This window comes from Canis lupus, chromosome 12, assembly GCF_003254725.2.
Source record: "Canis lupus dingo isolate Sandy chromosome 12, ASM325472v2, whole genome shotgun sequence".
NCBI lineage: Eukaryota > Metazoa > Chordata > Mammalia > Carnivora > Canidae > Canis > Canis lupus.
The window spans coordinates 7,294,325-7,314,059 of NC_064254.1; the positions used below are offsets into that span (position 1 = coordinate 7,294,325).

The 19,735-nt window shown below is 42.5% G+C and overlaps 1 protein-coding gene across 6 annotated transcripts in view; it reads right to left on the reverse strand.

Annotated features, from left to right (window-relative positions):
• BTBD9 (BTB domain containing 9) overlaps positions 1-19,735 on the reverse strand; it is a 409,006-nt gene that overhangs the window by 46,898 nt on the left and 342,373 nt on the right. Inside the window, exon 11 of one of the 6 annotated variants that reach the window (XM_025418647.3) lies at positions 4,606-4,645. The exons of the other annotated variants lie outside the window; for them this stretch is intronic. Coding sequence (XP_025274432.1) covers positions 4,627-4,645 — 19 coding nt within the window. The 3' untranslated portion in view covers positions 4,606-4,626. Of the gene's footprint in view, positions 1-4,605; positions 4,646-19,735 lie in introns of those variants that run through there. 6 annotated transcript variants of the gene reach the window in all.

Genomic DNA, 19,735 nt, shown 5'->3' on the forward strand with positions numbered 1-19,735 from the left:
TTCCTCAAGCATAGACATGTGTCCTGACCAACACAGAGCACAATAGGAAGGTCACATGGGCATCTGGACACTCTGCACCCGGTGTAGATTAAGACTGCCCAAAATTTATAGCAGCTTTATCCTACCATTAGCTCATATTGAGTTCGTGGCCAAATAAAAACCACAGCTTTTTCACATAAACATTTCTCAAGCTTGACTGCCCCCATACTGTACTTGGGACAATTGATTTTCTGAACCTCAATGGAGGGCATCACATTTACTCCCATTAAATCCCATCCTGTTGGTTTGGTCCCACTTTTTTTTGGTCCCACTTTAGAGGCTAGGGAGGTCATTTTGAATCTCATGTCTGCCTTTTTTTTTTTTTTTTTTTTTTTTTTTCATGTCTGCCTTTTGTCTTCTGTCAGGGCATTGATAAAAACAGTGAAATGTTGAAACGCCCAGGACCGAGGACAAAGTCAAAAGGTATATACCAAGAGCTCTTTCCCTCCTCTCTGGTGTCTCCATGTTGGCTCCCAGCCTGTTCCATCAGCAGTATGTTCTCCACAGCCAACCATTCCCCACCATCCCTGCTGTCACCAACCTAGTCCAAGACCCTGTCATGTCTCTTTTGGGTTATAGCAACAGCCTCCTTACTTGTCTCTCAGTTCCTTATTTATCTTCCTCCAATTCACTCCCCACACAGTCACCAAAGTGATCTTTAGAAAGCGGAAATCAGTTCATAGTACTCCCTTGCCTAAGACCCTAAATAACGCCCCACTGCTCTTAGGCTGAAACTCATACTCCTGCCCAACACCTGAAGGTCACATATGATCTGAGAGGTACTGGCCAGTCCATCCCATCTTGCGCTGTCTGGCCTCTTTCTCAGGCTTCAGCAGCACCAGCTACCTTTCTGTTTTGCATACACACCAAGTTCATTTCTCCTTCATAGCCTTAAATTTTCTTGAAACTCTCTTTCCCTAAGCCTTTTGTAAGGCCTGCTTCTATAATACTTAGCTCGAATGTCACTTTGTCAGAGAGGCCTTTCTGAGCTCAAGAGGCTGCTTTTTGTCTACCACAGTCCCATCACTACCTATATACTCTCCTTTTTTTTTTTTTTTTTTTTTTAATTTTTTTTTTATTTATTTATGATAGTCACAGAGAGAGAGAGAGAGAGAGGCAGAGACATAGGCAGAGGGAGAAGCAGGCTCCATGCACCGGGAGCCCGACGTGGGATTCGATCCGGGGTCTCCAGGATCGCGCCCTGGGCCAAAGGCAGGCGCCAAACCGCTGCGCCACTCAGGGATCCCCCTATATACTCTCCTGTTTGATTTTCTTCACAGCATTTATCAGTAGTTGAAAGTTTATTTATCTGTTATGGCTTGTCTCCCCCCCACACCCCACAAAGATGTAAGCTTGATGAAAGTAGGTACCTCATCTGCCTTGTTCAGTGCCTAGCACTTGGTGGGTGCTCGTTTATTTGTTAAGGGGATGAAAAATAGTGAAAATTATGGAATCAGGAGAAATAAAGTATATTTGCTATGATTTCCTTTGTATGAATAAAAATGGTTCTTGGTTCCATTCTTACCACTGTTATTATCAATTCTGCTTTGTTATCAATATTTTATGATGCCATCAAAGAATCAAATAGAATTACCAGTATGGAGTTAGGTCACACAATAATTGGTAGTAAAAAGGCATTATGTGGGATAACACAGACATGCTACTTAAAAACCAGGCACTCTGAGAGACCTCTATGATGCTAGTGCAGAATTAACATGTCACATGGAACTCTGTGGTTATAGAACTAGATTGCTTTCCCATCAAAAGAGCTATTTATGAGGGCTGTTGCTCAATCAGGTCAAATTCATGTAAATGTCTCCAATCCCTGCATTTATATATACTTATTCTAGTGTAACATTAGGGGCAAGGATCATTCTGATTTCAAATTTTGAGTTTTATTGACTTAAAACCCCTTACAATGGCAGTATAAGGCTCTATAGTAGGGACTCCTACTGTTGACCAAGTATCCAACACATTATGTGGGCTATGAACGGGACTGGAATAGTTCATCAAAAGCCTGGCAGCTCATCCACCAGAATGCCATTAAGCCAACCCTCCTGAAGCCTACACTGGCTCTCAGTGGTCTGCTGTGGCCTAGCCACATGTGAGGAAAATAGGGCCATTTTTCACTATGTCAGGAAGGCTCTCCTTTCACCCCAAAGCCTCAGAATGAGATCTCTGGATTTGCAATTGTAGATTAAAAATGCATTAGGGGTGCTTGGGTGGCTCAGTTGGTTAAGTGTCCAACTCTTGATTTCAGCTCAGGTCATATCTCAGGGCCTGAGATTGAACTCCATGTCCGGCTCTGCGCTGGGTGTGAGGCCTGCTTAAGATTCTCTTTCCCTTTCCCTTTCCCTTTCCCTCTGCTCCTTCCTCCTTTCTTCCCCTTCTCTAAAAAAGTATTAGAGCAGTAATCCCTGGTCCAGCCACACAGCTCTGGAGAGAGCCATAAGTGGCAAAAGGAAGAGGTGGGGTGGGAGCAGGAAACAGGAGAGAAGGGAAGAGTGAATCTCTTACCCATACCTCTCCTCTTCCTTCTCAAAGGAACTGCAAGGAAAAGGCAGAGAGAAGTTATGCTTCCTTGCTTCTGTGAGTCAAAGTTGCAGGGGGTCTGGAATCTGGAATTGGCTGTAACAGGGCAACATCCGGGCCTTCCCACTGCACAGAACTGTCCCTAGTCCTTTGTGGACTGGCCTGGGAATGCCCACTGATTTTATTTTGTTTAAAAAATAACAGCTGTTGTGTGACATAATTCACATACCATAAAATTCACTTTTAAAGTGTATAATTCACTAGTTTTTAGTGATATTCACAGTGTTGTGCAACCATCACCACAATCCATTTTAGAACAGTTTCATCTCGCTCAAAAGAAATCTATTACCCTTTAGTAGTCATTCCGCATTCTTCCCAACACCGTTGGCCTCTGGGAACCAGTAGCGTACTTTCTATTTCTATGGATTTACCTATTCTGGACATTGCATGTACATGGATCATACAATACATGGCTCCTTTCACATAGCAAAATGTTTTCAAAGTTCACCAAAGTTGTAGCATGTATCAGTACTTCGTTCCTTTATTTATGACCAAATAGCACTGTGGATATACCACATTTTGTTTATCCATTTATTCATCCATTGACAGACTTTTGAAATGTTTCCAATTTGGGGCCCTTATGACTAATACTGCTGTGAATAGACACTCATGTACAAGTTTTTGTGTGGACGTAGGTTTTCGTTTCTCTTATATGCCTAGAAGTGGAGTCTCTGGGTCCCACAGTTCCTTTCTAATGACTATGTTATCCATGAACTCCTCAAGTTCTAGCTGTGACTTTTAAGTCCTAGATCAGGAGATGGATGATCTAGATCCTGCAGGCACACCAATACGTACTGAGCTTCTATCAAATGGCAGGAGTGTGGTAGTGAACAAACCAGCTTGGAACAAACTGCCTTCCTTACAGAGAAGAGGTAGGCAAGTAAAATGCTTTCTTCTGAACTCTTTAAGTGGCTTCATCACTTAACCAGGCCTGAAATCCTCCCCTCCCTTGCTAAGTCTGTGAGTCCAGTTTCAGGACTGATCAAGGAAGGGCAGCTCCCACATTTAGCTTGAGTTGGGGATCTGGCTATTCCAGGTTTAGTCTGGAGAGGTTGGGTTGGGCTTCATAAAGCAGATGACACTGAGCTGGGCATAAAGGATGACCTAGAATTCACCAGAGAAGGTGGAGGGGGTGGGGATGGACACTAAAGACTAGCACTCGAGGTGGTATTAAGAACACGTGGATATTTCACGAAGATGAGAAAGTACAGATTGTCTCCAGAGAAGGAGTAGTAGCCCACAACACTGAATGCAGGCAGCATATACAGAAGCAAGAAGAGATGAGGTGGCTATGATGTTTGGGGGCTGACTGTAAGATCTTGCATGTCAGGCAGAGACATGTGGATTATGGACAAGTGGTTATATGAGAACTGTGTTTTATAATGGCAACTGTAGAGGCAGAATGGAAGAAAGACAAGAGGTGGAGGGAGAGGCCGCAGAGACCAGCTGAGAGTTGGTGAGAAGGCAGAAGCAAACAGAATTGAACCAGACAATGAAGAGAAATGGGTTGAGTATTCTTAGATGTTTCTAGGTTAGGGGGATGTAGAAAAGGGCATTAGCTTGTATGTGGCAGTAAGGGAAGGAGGAGGGTTGGATGAATGGACTCTGAGGGGCCCTTGTTAGTAGAAGACACTGGGTCAGGGCTCCTGGGTGGCTCAATCAGTTATGTGTCTGCCTAATTTAGCTCAGGTCATGATCTTGGGGTCCTGGGATTGAGTCCTGAGTCAGACTTCCTGCTCTGTTTCTCCCCCTGCCCCTCCCTGCCCATCTCATGTGCTCACATGCATGCTCACTCTCAAATAAATAAATAAATAAATAATCTTAAAAAAAAAAGACGACAACACTGTGGGTCACTGTGTGAGGCTGGTCATGGGGGTTTCCCCATTCCCTCTCTCGGAAAGTACCGAGCCCCACAGGCTGCCACCGTACCTTGCTGATGGAAGATGCTTTCGTGGGCAGGGTAAAATGAAGAACTCTAGCTCTCTTGGCTCATATCTACCAGAGTGCCTCAAGCCTGAAGGAAACCAATGAGATATTTTCTGTTACCACCTCTCTACACATACCAGCCTCTGAGAGACACAAATACACACAACTGGGGTTGGCATAGTTTCTGCTTCCTAACAGATCAGTGAGCCATCCGTCTGGCAGGTAAACTCCACCTCTCCCACTCTAACCTTTCTCCTTTCCTGAAGAAGTTCTTTTTTCTTTAAAGACATTTTCTTATTGATAAGTTTGACATGTAACTTTCTGTAGGTTTAAGGTGTATAGTGTGCTACTTTGATACATTTATATATGATGATTGCCACTGTAGCGATATTTATCATATTACATAATTATAGTATGATACTGTTGTCTATATTCACTGTATCGTATTGTGCATTAGAGCACTATGACTTAATTATTTCTTGTTACAAGTTTGTACCCTTAGGCACTATCAATCTTACCCACCAACCCACCCCTAGTAGCCACCATTTTACTTTGTTTTCTAATAGATTTGGCCTTTTTAGGTTCCACATATAAATGATAGTATTTCTCTTTCTCTGACTTATGCTGCTTAGCATAACGTGCTCTACGTCCACCCATGTGGTCACAGATGGCAGGATATCCACCTTTCCCAGGGCTGAGTAATATTCCATGGTGTAGATGTACTATATCATCTTTATCCATGGAATGCCTTAAGTTCTTCAGAAAGTCAGAGAAGCTCTCTTACTGAAATATGACATTTTTGTTTGGTAATAGGCTGAAAGTTTTACCTTCCAAGGGCTTCTGAGGGAGGCCAATGATGTAGAAAATCTGCTTTCCAGGGTTCAAGAAAGAGTTCAGTGAATTTTCAACCTCACCCAGGTAACAGGACAATGAGCATAAACACAGTACCAACCCCGTGTCTCATGTGCTGTGGGTGTTCAAATATTTGTTGAAAGAAGCCCCTTTTATACATTCCAATGATCAGAGATACATAAATAGCTTCAGCTGAAGTATTTGGAAGAAAGGCTAGGACCATCAGCACCAGTTCAACAGCAGACATGAAGGTGATCTTGCCTGTCCAGGCTGAGGAAAGTGCTAGAGGAGCAGGAATGAGGTAATACGTGCTCCACATGGAACAGAATCCTTGCCTGAGCTGAATCCTCTCAGCAGGAAAATAAGATGGATACTAGAGAAGGGCCCAGAAAAGTTTCCACCATATTCCCCAAGAAGCCGAAGATAAATAAAGATTCTTGGGATCCCTGGGTGGCGCAGCGGTTTGGCGCCTGCCTTTGGCCCGGGGCGCGATCCTGGAGACCCGGGATCGAATCCCACGTCGGGCTCCCTGCATGGAGCCTGCTTCTCCCTCTGCCTATGTCTCTGCCTCTCTGTCTCTCTCTGTGTGACTATCATGAATAAATAAATAAAATCTTAAAAAAAAAAAAAGATTCTTAAACAGAAAGAGGTAAAAGATACAAGAGAGATGTAGTGTAGTATAAAGCTCTTCCCAGAAGTTTCTTGGCTGTCATTGGACTTGGAGCTGCAGTTCATTTAATGAAGCCTTTTTAAAATGAGTCTCTCTGGAGCACAGATTGGTATCACATAAAGAGGTCAGGCTTCTTCCTGCCCACTCCAGCAAGCTCTTCCCAGGGGATGCTTGGCTCATCCTGGGGAACCATTCCCTTCCTGAATACACCCACTGAGGTCCAATGAGGTTCTTAATTCAACATTTAGGCAGGGTGGTCACACCTCCTTGGATGGGAGACCTCTTCTCTCCAGACCTGTAGGAGGGCTCAAGTTTTTGATCTTTAAGACGAGAGCAAGAACTTGGTTTGGATTAGTTTATACCTCACTTTCTGTTCTTCCCTAGTGATAACCTTTATCTAATTCACTGTAAGTCTGAAAAATCCCTGTTAGCATTCCATTAGAAAAAATTGTCCCCAAAATATAACCACTCATTCACTCAAAAGTTCATTCACTTGCTCACGAACCATTTCTAGGCTACCATATGTCAGCCTTTGTGCTGAGTTATGATGATTCAAAAATAGGTAAGACATAGTCCCTGACCCTTGGGTAATCAGACAAATCTATAAATATATCAGAGACAGTCTTTGCAGCACATAGTTAATGGCTATAACCATTATAGTCTCCACACCAGCAGTGGGTACTCCGAGAAGAGCACAACACCCCCTCAACCCCATTCTGTGATATCCAGCACAGGGCTGGACAGAGAACAAGGGCTCGATTAAAAGTGCTCCAAGGACAGTTTAAACACAGCTACTTTGCTATTAATGTGGCTTCACTGTGCCTGCCAAAACCTTTCACTTCTTACCTTTTGGCAGATAGAGCCTAATACCAAGCAACAGCCCTGCTACTAGATGACAGCAGAGTACGCTCTGAGGGTGGATGACCTTTCTATTCATTTAAACAACTCAACCTTTCTCAACCAGAACAGTCATCTACCTCCACTTGTGAACCTGAATTCGGCTGCCACATTTGCATGCATAATGTATTGAAAAGCCTTCTTTATAATGTTTACTTCTATGTTTCTTCTAAATGAAATCACTGAAGGGCAAATTTGATTTTCAAATCAGTTTTAAAACATCTGCCTTCTAAAAAAGTGAGAGTAAAGAGATAAGGCTTTTAGATTACAGGCAAGAGCTAATTATTTTAACTGATACCATTGTGTCCAGGCTAAAAATACAAATGTTAAAACATTCTGAATGCATTCCCACCATCTAATGGATGTTAATATTTCATTAGCAAAAGGCTTCTCGTCATGAGTTATGTACTTAGTGATTGTAGAAGGAAAAGACTAACTTCCTGACCCTTCTTTCAACACGAACTCATCTAACCTCATGCACCTTTGTTTGTTGTTCTATGTGACTACATTTCTTTCAAATATAACTATATCTCATGGCTTCATTTTCAGGAAGTTCAAGGTATTTAATATATTGCAGGGTTTTTTATGTATTTTTTTTTCACTTCCCGACAAGAATATTTGAGGTTGCAAGCTTATCTCTGGAAGTGGAGCTCCTTGTGGCTAGGATGTGACAATTTTTTTTTAAAATATTTTATTTATTTATTCATGATAGTCACAGAGAGAGAGAGAGGGGCAGAGACACAGGCAGAGGGAGAAGCAGGCTCCATGCACCGGGAGCCCGACGTGGGATTCGATCCCGGGTCTCCAGGATCGCGCCCTGGGCCAAAGGCAGGCGCCAAACCACTGCGCCACCCAGGGATCCCTAGGATGTGACAATTAACCACAGTTTTTGGCGGCAGGGGAGATGAGAGAGAAGCAGCTGGGGGGTCTGGTTCTACCTCCTATGTAAGAGTTTACTGAAGTTTCCATATATTTTTTATATGTATAACACACATGTATGTTGGTGTCTGTATATCCATCCAGCCAACACACTATCTTAGAACTTTAGAACTGCGGTATGCAAACTTTAGAAGGAGTATTAGAGACAAATCCATTGTATTTTATCATTTATGTAACTATTTCACATTTTTGTTGCTAAGATAACAATTCACTGGGCTATTTTAATAAATTTAGCTCTAAGAGCCTATAAGTAAGCCTTGTTTTAGGAGTGGTGTTTTATAGATGTGGAGACAGAGTTATAGGCAGAGTAAACGACTTGCCCAAGGACATTGGGCCAGTCTGCAGCTGAACTGTGGCTGAGAGCCAAGCCTACTGATTTCTAGTCCAGGGATTTTTATTTTGCATTTTATGTCGTTCATGTGCAGTTCAAGTTGCCATACTGCTCCCTTTTCTTCCCAGTGACAAGATACTGGTGAGTACTTCAAGAACAAAACCAGTAGCATAAAGGCGGAGACTGAAGTAATTTTACATTAAATCCAACCAATTCCAACACAGATTTTCACTTTTATCCATGTGCACGTTACTTTAACCACTAGCCTGTACCTTCCTCGGAGGCAGGGTTCTGACCTCCCCCTCAGCTGAGGGCCCGGGATGCGGTGGATGAGGATGTGGTGGATCAACAGTGAACTGCTGACCCACAGGCAGCCTGCACCTTACACTCTTGGTAGTTATCTGGGGCGGCCGAAATGCGAGCATCAGCCTGCTCCTAGGGGCTCTTGACTTCTGCGGCCAGGCGGGGTCATGCCTGGCAGAGTTTCAACCTCACAGCAGGTACTTCACAAAAATGGATTGCATAAAGGTCTGCATCAGCTTCCTGTCAGGAAAAGGGGAGTCCTGAAAGAAGGCAGGCCTGAACAAGTAGAGCATCAGCTAAAGTGAAGCCAAGGGCTGGCTATGTTTCCCCAGCCCTAATCTTCTAGAGAAAAACCTTCAGGACTGATGCACAAATCTAGCATCAAAGAGAGAAATAAATCTGAAATCTGAGCCTGGTGAGGAGGACTCGGTTTCGGTGTGAACTTCATTTGGCTCTCAGCATCCCTGGCTGAAGTGGAACAACTGAAGTTACCAATTCCTAGGTTTAAGATGGAGAGGGTCAGTAACAATGATGAGCCTGATGTGTTTATTTTAGCGGCAAATGGTCCCAGACCTAAGGCGCATATCAGATGGAAGGGCCACTGGAGAACAACTAGAAATCAGGTAAAACAAAACAAAACAAAACAAAACAAAACACGATAACCAAGATATGTGTAACCAACATTTCCTGTTTTTATCAAAATGTCTGCTTTCTCCAGAGGTTTTCATATGTGACTATTCCTTTGACCCTTAGTTAGATCTTTCCCTTTTTTGTGCCATGGTCTCTCTCTCTCTGGCAGTGTGGACCTATGAACCCCTTCTCAGAATGTTTTCAAATGCATAAAAGCAAACATGCAAGGGAAACTAATGGTACAGATATATAATGCTATCCACAGACCCTTTGGGGAAAGTGACATTGAAAGGCTCCTGGCTGGAGGTAAAAAGAACAGGTCTCCTCGCTTGACATAATTGTGAGACACGGCTCAAGATTTCAGAACCTGGATGGAACCTGAGACTCCAGATCTCCTTCTACTAGGACCCTCATTTCTCAAGAAAATTTAAGTTTGATGTTCTTATTAAAGAAAAGGAATGTCTCATTTAAGAAATAATGACGACAGTAGTTTTTATATTGCTTCCCTATGCCCCTTCCCCTAGACCCCTTCTGGGATCTTCTTTGCTTCCTCGGCCCCCCATTCTAAACAGAATGGAGACCAGGAATTGGCAATGCTGGTACAAATTTTAGATCCTCTCTTTGAAAATACAGCTCTGGTTTTTCCATGCCCCCTCACCTTACTTTTCAGCGTTGTCAAATTAACAAATCATCTGACCCATACATTTACAAAGGAGAATACTGTCTGTAACGTCATTTCAAACAACCTAGAAAGCTAACCCCCAACCTGAAATCTAAATACCCATCATCCTAAAGGAAGCTAATCAATGACATCCAAGTCAAATGCAGGGCAAACCGCTTTTGCTTTGAAGGAAAGACCCTCACTTTTATCGCGACTGTCTGCCAACACATGATGTAGTATCTATAGTGGGGGGTCTCCATGTAAAGTTGCTAAGTAAGAGTACTTGAGAACTATAAATAGTAATTTAACTAAATTAATCTTAGTAAACTCCAAAGACAACATGCGAGGCTAGAAATCAAATCCCAATAAACAACTGAAAAATGGGCACCAAGTAATACTAGGACTCCAGAGATTTCAGGAGAAAATGGGCTGTTCTATTGGTACTTGATTAAAAATCTGCTTCCACCTGGGTCATTGCATTTCATGGACACAGTCAATTCAGTTCCACATGCAGAGTGTCAATGGAAGGCCCTGCGGGAGGAAGCAAACAAAAGCAATAGCTTCCCAAACCCCAGAGCCATTGCAATGGTGTATATCTGGATTCAGATGTGGGAAACAAAGAGCTATGCGGGTATGGATATACAAAATGGATCAGAAGCACTTTCTCTGAGCAACACGGTAAACACTGGGGTCTGTAGGAAACCTGGTCTCTGCCCAATCACACACTTCTCCTAACCCCTTATGGATCAAAAGTCTAACTCAGTAAAAGCGTGACTTGCTTGCTTTTTAGGTCTAATAAATTGTCTTCATAAACTGCACACTATTTCTTCTGTGTTTTGGATGAATTTTCAAGCAGACGTGAGAAGCAATCATTTGACTTCAATTTGCTGTTTAGGTGACACCTAGAAAGAGTCAGCTGATAGGGCAGTCTTTTTTGACATGTATGTTGTTTTTCAACTAGACTATTGGCAAGTGGTCTACTCTTTTCTTCATGACCCCACATGGAGCTCTGCACATGGAGAGGATCAATCTATCACTCTGAGGAAGAAATGCAACCTTTTGTGCCAATGATTGTGCCACAATCATCTTTTAAATGAGAGGTAAGCTCGGGCAACTTCCATATCTTAGTTGCCACCACTCATCAATATCCTAGTGTTACCAGGTCAGATACATCGAAGTGCCAGGCAAGAAATCTGCAGGATGGCTAGCTCTGTGACAGATAAATGGCAGTGCCCAGTGTTCATGGAAGTACCAGGGCTCCCATCAACATGATTCATGAGACTTCCCTGATGTCACAAAATCAACAGCTGTTGGTCTTGCTTAAGCCATCTGATAGGGGTTAGTGGTTACCAAGAGGCCTACAGAAATGGATGAATGAATAGATAATGCAAGCAATATCTCAGAAAGGGAGAAGCCTGTATAATGAAAAAGCGATCTTAATTTATTATAGGAAAACACTGAATTTTATGGTGTTCTGAGCATCTTCGGAAAGTCAGGAAATGACTTTAAATAGAGGTGGGGAGGATTTCATTGGAAAGCTTGAGTCCATTGCTCTTCTGAAAGTATTTCCCAATGATTAAAAAAAATCATAACCAGAATCCCATCCAGTCTTGACAGTGTGTGACTGGAGAGAAAAGCACACAGCATAATAGCCCTTTTCCTTTCTCAGGGAAGAGCACCAAGTCATCTAGGGTGAATTCACTTTATACTTAAGATATAATCTCTTATAGGAAATTTAAAACAATAACTTGAGACTTGGCAGTTTGATCATCCAAGCTATTGGGCTAAGCTTCAAACTACTAATCCCTTGAGGAAAAGCATAGCCAGGAGACACCTAAAATGAGCTTAAGAATGTATATAGTCATTTTATTATAAATGGCTACTTCAGAATCATTTTGTTTGACTTTGACTCTTTCAAGGCAAGATTAGCCAATACACATTTTGGACACACTTGGAAAATAACCTGTCAATCTATCTGTGAAAAGAAAGATGCCTCTGAAAATTCATCATATTGGTGGTGGGGGGGGGAACCGGCCCACATTTTGGCTATTGCTAAAAGCCAAGCAGAAACCTCCTGTTATCAAGGATAAGTGGAAAATTACTGATTATATGGTATTACACAGTTTACAGAAACTGCAAGTGCTCATTACAAACTGCACATCACACTTATCATCAGAGAGGGCAGCCAGAGCATGGGCAGGGGCATGCAACAAAACATGTTCAGCTTGCTAAGCCTCCCTGTGGCTGAGGTTATTGTTACCAAAAAAAGGTAACAAAGAAGTGGACTTGGGCTGAGTGTACAGGCTGCAGCCCTGACAGGTCTGGGAATATCTGTGCTCAAAGAAGGGCATACTTGAACTCCCATCTAGTAGGCTGAAGGCAAAAGGAGTGATCTTTATCTATCCAGGCCAAGCCCATTTCCTTCTATACAGCGTGTGTCCAGATTTAGCATGCTGCTTGTTCCCATAAATGTTATGCCTCCTGATTCACTCTGAGAAGATCTGGTCTGGCTGAGTGTGTCAGAATCCACAAATGCCCCTATTTACATTTGGATCAAGGCCCTTCAGTTACTATGGTCCTGAGCTGATTGGAAAAGTTAAATTAATGAGCCTATGAGAGGAGGAAACTGTCCAGCCAGCACAGTGCCTAACCTAGAGCAGTGGCTCAGAGTCTGTCTGCTAAGTTAATGGATGCGTAAACAGGAAATATGGAGCTAACATGGCCCAGGCCCCATAGATTGGGGCACTGATTCAGCATTAGTTGAAAGACAGTATCAGTTGAGGTAGTGACAAAAGGAGAAAATAGTATATCTGAGAGTAACAGTTGTTCCATCCCCAAATATGAATGGTTTGGAAGATTATGCATACCTTATGTTCCCTTCTCAGCTCCTCATAAATTTATAAAGTTAATTAATATTAATGTAAGAATATGATATTAATGTACTGTGAAGGTTTAAATTGAAAATCAGACTAGAAATCCAAAAACGAATGCATCCGTCATTGAAGATGACAGTACATTCCACGTCTTACTAAACACTTGATTGCTACTTTTTGATTAGTCTACTCAAAGCACCTACAAACAGGCAGAGGCTCTGATATGAGGGGCTCAGTGGTGCTGTGAGAACATGAACTTAGGCTCACATCCTCTTGTTAGTTTAAAACTGTGATCCAACATTACAGTAGTGTGGGTTTGGATTTTTACTTGAATTAGGAAAAGTGAATTGAGAAGATTTGGAAATGTGAAACAAACAAACAAGCTTCCATATACCCCTCCTTCCCCCACCTCTAGTAGACCCTAGAGAAAAGACTATATACATTTCAAAGCTCCAGCAGTCAGAATTTCTATTAAGCCTATATACCCACTGCCAAGTCCTATAGAGAATTCAGTGACTCCCTGGAGAATAAGGAAGGAAAAAATGAACAATATAAACAAGTTACTTTCATCTAAGAGCAGCAGTACCAGTGCCAGCTGCCCTCCTTTGCCTGAGCATCACCCCCATGGAAGACACGCTAAAGGCTCTGAGAACCAGAGATAAGGAAGTAAGGGATATTATCCAGGTTTTTTTCACCAAAGGAAAATCACGACTTCTCTGGTACAAGTTTCATGTGCAACTGCCTGGAAAGAGAAGGACAAACAAGACGACAACTTTCATCACCCTTTCCAGGTCAAGACTGCAAAGCCACATAACTAGGAGCATACACATTCTTTTGCTCTGTTTTGGTTTACTACATGGGCTCTGTATTGTTGTATAAATTTGGAAAAAGAGGTGAAAAGTGTATGAGCAGAACACATGCAGGAGCTCCCTCCAAGCAGCTGGTAAATGTATGTAATTCCAGATGATCACCACTCTGAAACTATACTTTAAAACTTTGTAAGAAATGTTTATTACTGATACTCAGTACATAATTTACTGCACTGTGGTGAAATTCTCTTACATTCCATTTCAAGGGCTTGTGAAAAGAAAATGTCAACTGTGAGGGAACTATGTTTTATGGATCTTGGCTTAAAACAGAGGAAAAACACACATGCAAGTCTCTTTTGGTAGAAGGAAATAGTCTAATAAAGGGCCTAATGAATAGTGTAATGATTTTTTTTAAGTAAGCAATAGGAAGAAAAACAGAAGCTAACAGACTCCAAACCTGGATAACGAAGCCCTAGGTGATTTGATATAGAGACTCTGCTTTTAAAACCAGTTTTTAAAACATGAATTATGTTACAGCTAATAGGCTGGATAAATTAATATTCTGTGGAAGAAGTAGTAGTGAGAGCAAGATAGAAGATCATATGAAAATGTAAGTGGATTTCTTTGTAATCTATAGTCTTCATCATGCCTTCTGGAGGGTGACTCTACTTCTGACTTGTACCTCTCTGTGATTTTTAAGTCTAAAGTTCATTGCTTCCTTTGGTTGGGAAATCACCAGTTTTTGTAGCTACAATGTGGACCAGCAGTAAGTGACCAGGTTCAAAATGCATCTTTTCAGAAAAACATCCCTATGGTCTTATAGCCCATGTGACATTCTGGAAACAAGGGATTCAGAATGAGGAGAGCTGGGTTGGAATCTAGACCCTCCCATTAGATGCGAACTTGGGGAGACATCTGTACTCTGTACCTGTCTTCAGAGTCTCACATGTAAAATGAGAGCGTTAGACTATAACTTCCAAAGTACTTTTAATTAAACCATTTTATGACTATAGGATCCTATTTTGTTTTTTTTTTATATTATATTTATTTTTTTTATTGGTGTTCAATTTACTAACATACAGAATAACCCCCAGTGCCCGTCACCCATTCACTCCCACCCCCCGCCCTCCTCCCCTTCCAACACCCTAGTTCGTTTCCCAGAGTTAGCAGTCTTTACGTTCTGTCTCCCTTTCTGATATTTCCCACACATTTCTTCCCCCTTCCCTTATATTCCCTTTCACTATTATTTATATTCCCCAAATGAATGAGAACATATAATGTTTGTCCTTCTCCGACTGGCTTACTTCACTCAGCATAATACCCTCCAGTTCCATCCACGTTGAAGCAAATGGTGGGTATTTGTCATTTCTAATAGCTGAGTAATATTCCATTGTATACATAAACCACATCTTCTTTATCCATTCATCTTTCGTTGGACACCGAGGCTCCTTCCACAGTTTGGCTATCGTGGCCATTGCTGCTATAAACATCGGGGTGCAGGTGTCCCGGCGTTTCACTGCATCTGTATCTTTGGGGTAAATCCCCAGCAGTGCAATTGCTGGGTCGTAGGGCAGGTCTATTTTTAACTCTTTGAGGAACCTCCACACAGTTTTCCAGAGTGGCTGCACCAGTTCACATTCCCACCAACAGTGTATGAGGGTTCCCTTTTCTCCACATCCTCTCCAACATTTGTTGTTTCCTGCCTTGTTAATTTTCCCCATTCTCACTGGTGTGAGGTGGTATCTCATTGTGGTTTTGATTTGTATTTCCCTGATGGCAAGTGATGCAGAGCATTTTCTCATATGCATGTTGGCCATGTCTATGTCTTCCTCTGTGAGATTTCTGTTCATGTCTTTTGCCCATTTCATGATTGGATTGTTTGTTTCTTTGGTGTTGAGTTTAATAAGTTCTTTATAGATCTTGGAAACTAGCCCTTTATCTGATATGTCATTTGCAAATATCTTCTCCCATTCTGTAGGTTGTCTTTGAGTTTTGTTGACTGTATCCTTTGCTGTGCAAAAGCTTCTTATCTTGATTAAGTCCCAATAGTTCATTTTTGCTTTTGTTTCTTTTGCCTTCGTGGATGTATCTTGCAAGAAGTTACTATGGCCGAGTTCAAAAAGGGTGTTGCCTGTGTTCTTCTCTAGGATTTTGATGGAATCTTGTCTCACATTTAGATCTTTCAGGATCCTATTTTGTATTTTATACTGTGTGTGTGTGTGTGTGTGTGTGTGTGTGTCTCTGGTGATGGTTCTGAATGTTCAGAAGTTATGGACAGCCTAGCCTGTAAGTTCCTTTGGAGAAGTATCTTCCTGTCTCATAGTATTCTCCCTCACAATGTAGGCTTTACCTACTAGGGACATTCAACAAATATGAGACTGAACCAAAGCTGGGTGAGCTATGCATTTTATTACAGATCTAGTAACCAGAGGCTACTCTGGGAAAATCTGGCCTACACTTCCAAGGGAAATATCCCAGTGCACCCTGAAAAAATGGCTAGGTTTTTAAGAAGCAAACTTCCTCCCAGCCTAGCCCCATATTTCCTCCCTCCTCTGAAATAGACCCAAGAAAAAGTGAATGCTATCAGGCTACAAGGAAACAAAATATGGTGGGGCATTCAGCAAAGGGAGCAGTTGCCTGTATTTGGGAGAAGAAAGATCAAGGAAGAGCTCACAGGGCATTTCTGGCTGGGTCTTGAAGAGAAGAGCAGTGGGCTGGAGATTTTCCAGCCAGTGGAAACAAAGAAAATTAGCTCATCTTGAGAATGGACTCATTTGGCAACAGCAATTGGGCCAGGCTGAAAGGGAAGAATGATACTGGTAAGGAGAGAGTTAAAAAAAGAAACTAAGAAAGTTTGGTGAAAGTCAGATATGTATGGTAGTTATATATTTGAAAATCTGAATGTGAGGTCTAACAGTAGAGCAGAAGATTTGAAAATGAGATGTCTGGGAAAAGCTGGCATGTAGAGATAGGAGACTCAGGCAAAGATATGAGGCTTTTCCCAGTTGGCCACTGGAGGTGCCTGTTCGGGGGAGTAAGGAGTGGCAGCCAGACTGATCCGGCAACTGTTCCAGATATCGAAACAGCAGTAGATGCAGATGAAGTACAGATTGGGGGAAATCACTATAATAGTCTAACGGAGAGGCACAAAGGTCTGAGTTAAGATGGAGGCAATGGCAATAGAATAAAGGGAGAAAGGGTATAAAAGACAAAACATGGTTCCTGACTGGCTGTGGAGAGGAAAGGAAAGGCAGGAGTCACGGGGGTAAGAGACACCCAGGAGAAGGGGCTTACCACAAATTCAAGCAGAGCCTTCAAAGGAGAGGAGCTGCTTTGCGGGTAAAGATGACTGCGAGCTTAGTTTTAGACAAGGTGAGTTTGAGACGCCATTCTAGAAGGTGCCAACATTTAATGAAAAATATGAATGAAAGAGACAGCTGAAGCCAAGAGAATAAATCAGATAATCAAGAAAGAGTACCTGCCCTTTTAGCTCTAACATTGGTTCTATGTACATGCTGGATCCCTGAATTAACAGGAACACTCTGTTTGTCCTCTTTCCTTTTTTTAAGATTTTATTTATTTATTTATTTAGTGCATATGAGTGGGGGAATGGGGCAGAGGTAATGGGAAAGAGGCCCAAGCAGACTCCATGCCAAGCTCGGGGCTCAATCCCATGATCTCGAGATCATGACCTAAGCTGAAATCAAGAATCAGATGCTTAATTGATGGAGCCACCCAGGCGCCCCTTTTTCCTTTTTTTTTTTTATTTTAAGATTTTATTTAATTATTCATGAGAGACACAGAGATAGAGAGAGAGAGAGGCAGAAACGCAGGCAGAAGGAGAAACAGGCTCCCTGAAGGGAGCCCAATGTGGGACTTGATCCTGGGATTCCAGGATCACACCCTGGGCCGAAGGCAGGTGCTAGACCGCTGAGCCACCCAGAGATCCCCCCTTTTTCCGTTTTTAACCCAGGAAGCAAAATCTGAGCCCCTGAGCACTCTGGGATAGAGCTGAGTCAGCATTAATCATGGTGAGATTACTAAGATGGCACTCCTTACTCAGACGCAGAGACAAACTGAGGCAGGCCACTTTAAAAAGGTATGATCAAAAGTATACACAGACTTTCCTGCTGCCTTTGTTTATGGACTAATAAATAGGCTCTACTTTGCTTTTTTTTTTTTTGCAGATGTAGATGCTATTCATTTTTATAAACGGATTCCTATGATAACTGTTATTCTGGTGTCACTGTGTGCTCAACTTACTTGCCATCATTAGAGTTATGTAACCCTGACTTTAGAGATCCACTGAGGGGCTGTTTGGCAATGCCTCTCTCAGGGAAGGGGTTAATCAAGGCTTGGTCATGGTAAGTGGTGCCTCCCAAGAACCATTCCGGACAGTGCTGGGACAGGACCCCCTGCAGCCATCCTGAAACCATGGGAGGGGAGGAGTCCAGAGCTCCAGGACTCCAGAGTGAAGTCTGTTCTGTTGGACAAACTCTATTTACCCTGCTGGGAGAGGTACCGGGACTGCCTGGGCAAATGGTTTAGAATTTCTCTCCAGAGAATAAGGCCAGTTTTGTTTTTTTTTTCAACCTTTTACTGTAAAAATCCAGAGAAGCAATTGCAACATATTAATCTGACAAACTCGAGATTTTAAATCAAATCAATTTCCGAAGTGAAAGGGGCACAGCTGGGAAACAGGTTTGAAAGCACTTGGACCCTCCATAAAGAGAAACTTCACTCTTTCTAAGAGTGGTTAAAAATAAAGGTAATGGACTTCCAGCCAGTAGCCAACCTCGAGTGATAAACTGTTACTGGGGGATCCAAGTCATTATCTTGAGGGGCAAGGGTAGGTGCAGAGACCAGAGAAGATGGGGACCTCTGGCAAAGACTAAATCTGTGGAGTAAGGCTGGGAATGAATCAGCGACGTTAGATCAATAACAGATTAATAAAGAGAAGTTGGGAAGACACATTCCTGGGCTACAAGGGTTACATTATCAGGGTTAATGAGCCACTTTTATGCTCTCCCACAAACTCTTCCTTGCTCCATATGATAGTTTCTGAATGTGGATGGATGGACTTCCTGAGTGAGCCCTGTGAAGACGATAGCTCTGGACAACAGCGGGACACATGGAACCAGCACATGCCACAACTGGAGACAGAGAGGTAGCACCTGTCCGTCCGTTCACTCAGACAGAATACAAGTGCTTGGTCCTTGCTAGGCTACCATGGATAAGAATGAAATGGACCACATCCCTGCTCTGATGGCGCTTACATTCTAATGGGCGAAGAACAACAGTAATCTAATACTATGCTAAGGAATGGGTCATTGCAAACTGTACTATCAGCTGCAAAGGGCAATAGCTCATTTCTGTGAGAGGGAACAGCAAAGCACTCTGGTTAAGATGGGTGATAAGGGCAGATTTCCCTGAGAATGTGGCCCTTGAGCCAAGCACAGTGGGAGTTAAGCAAAGTGCAGGGTGTGGGCTCCAGATAGAGGCTGTGGCATGGGCACAGGCCCTGTGGGAGGGTAGAGCACAATGCATGGTGGGACATGAGAGGAAGCCAGGCTGATGTGAACATAGCCAGTACAGGAAGACTGATGCAGGAAATGTCTGCAGAGGCAGGAGGGGGCCAGATTGTGTAGGCACTCTAGGCCACATGTAGAATTTGGGTCTTTATCCAGAGAGCAATGGGAAGCCAGTTAAAGGTTTGATATCAGAACATCAACATTTAAGATATGTCAGAATTGTCCTTGAAATGTGCCACTGTGGCTACACCAGGTCAACTAGAGGGAGGGTACAGAGAGAATATGGTAGGAATTAGCAGAGAGTAGAATTAGCAGAGTGGAGTAGAGGAGAGAGATATGATGGTAGTTGTACTAGTATGATCTGGATTGATTTTTGTCATTTAGAATGTATTACTAGTATGAAAGTTGTTCCATAATGAAAGAAAAGTCTTCCTGACCATGCAAATTTTAAGTGTGCCAACACAGCTCACTGAGAAAGTTTTACCGAGGTATGTTCATTTTTTTAATAATAGGCATGGAAAAAATTATTATCTTTACAGAGTAATGTGGCTCCTGCCTTAAGCAAGGGGAAGGAAAAGAGCTCTTAGCTTCTCCCTTCTGATCATTTGCTATCCAAGGGGGACTTCATGTCCTTCCCACTCCTTCCCCTGTTAAATGTTGTGGGTGGGGATAGGCTTCTCCA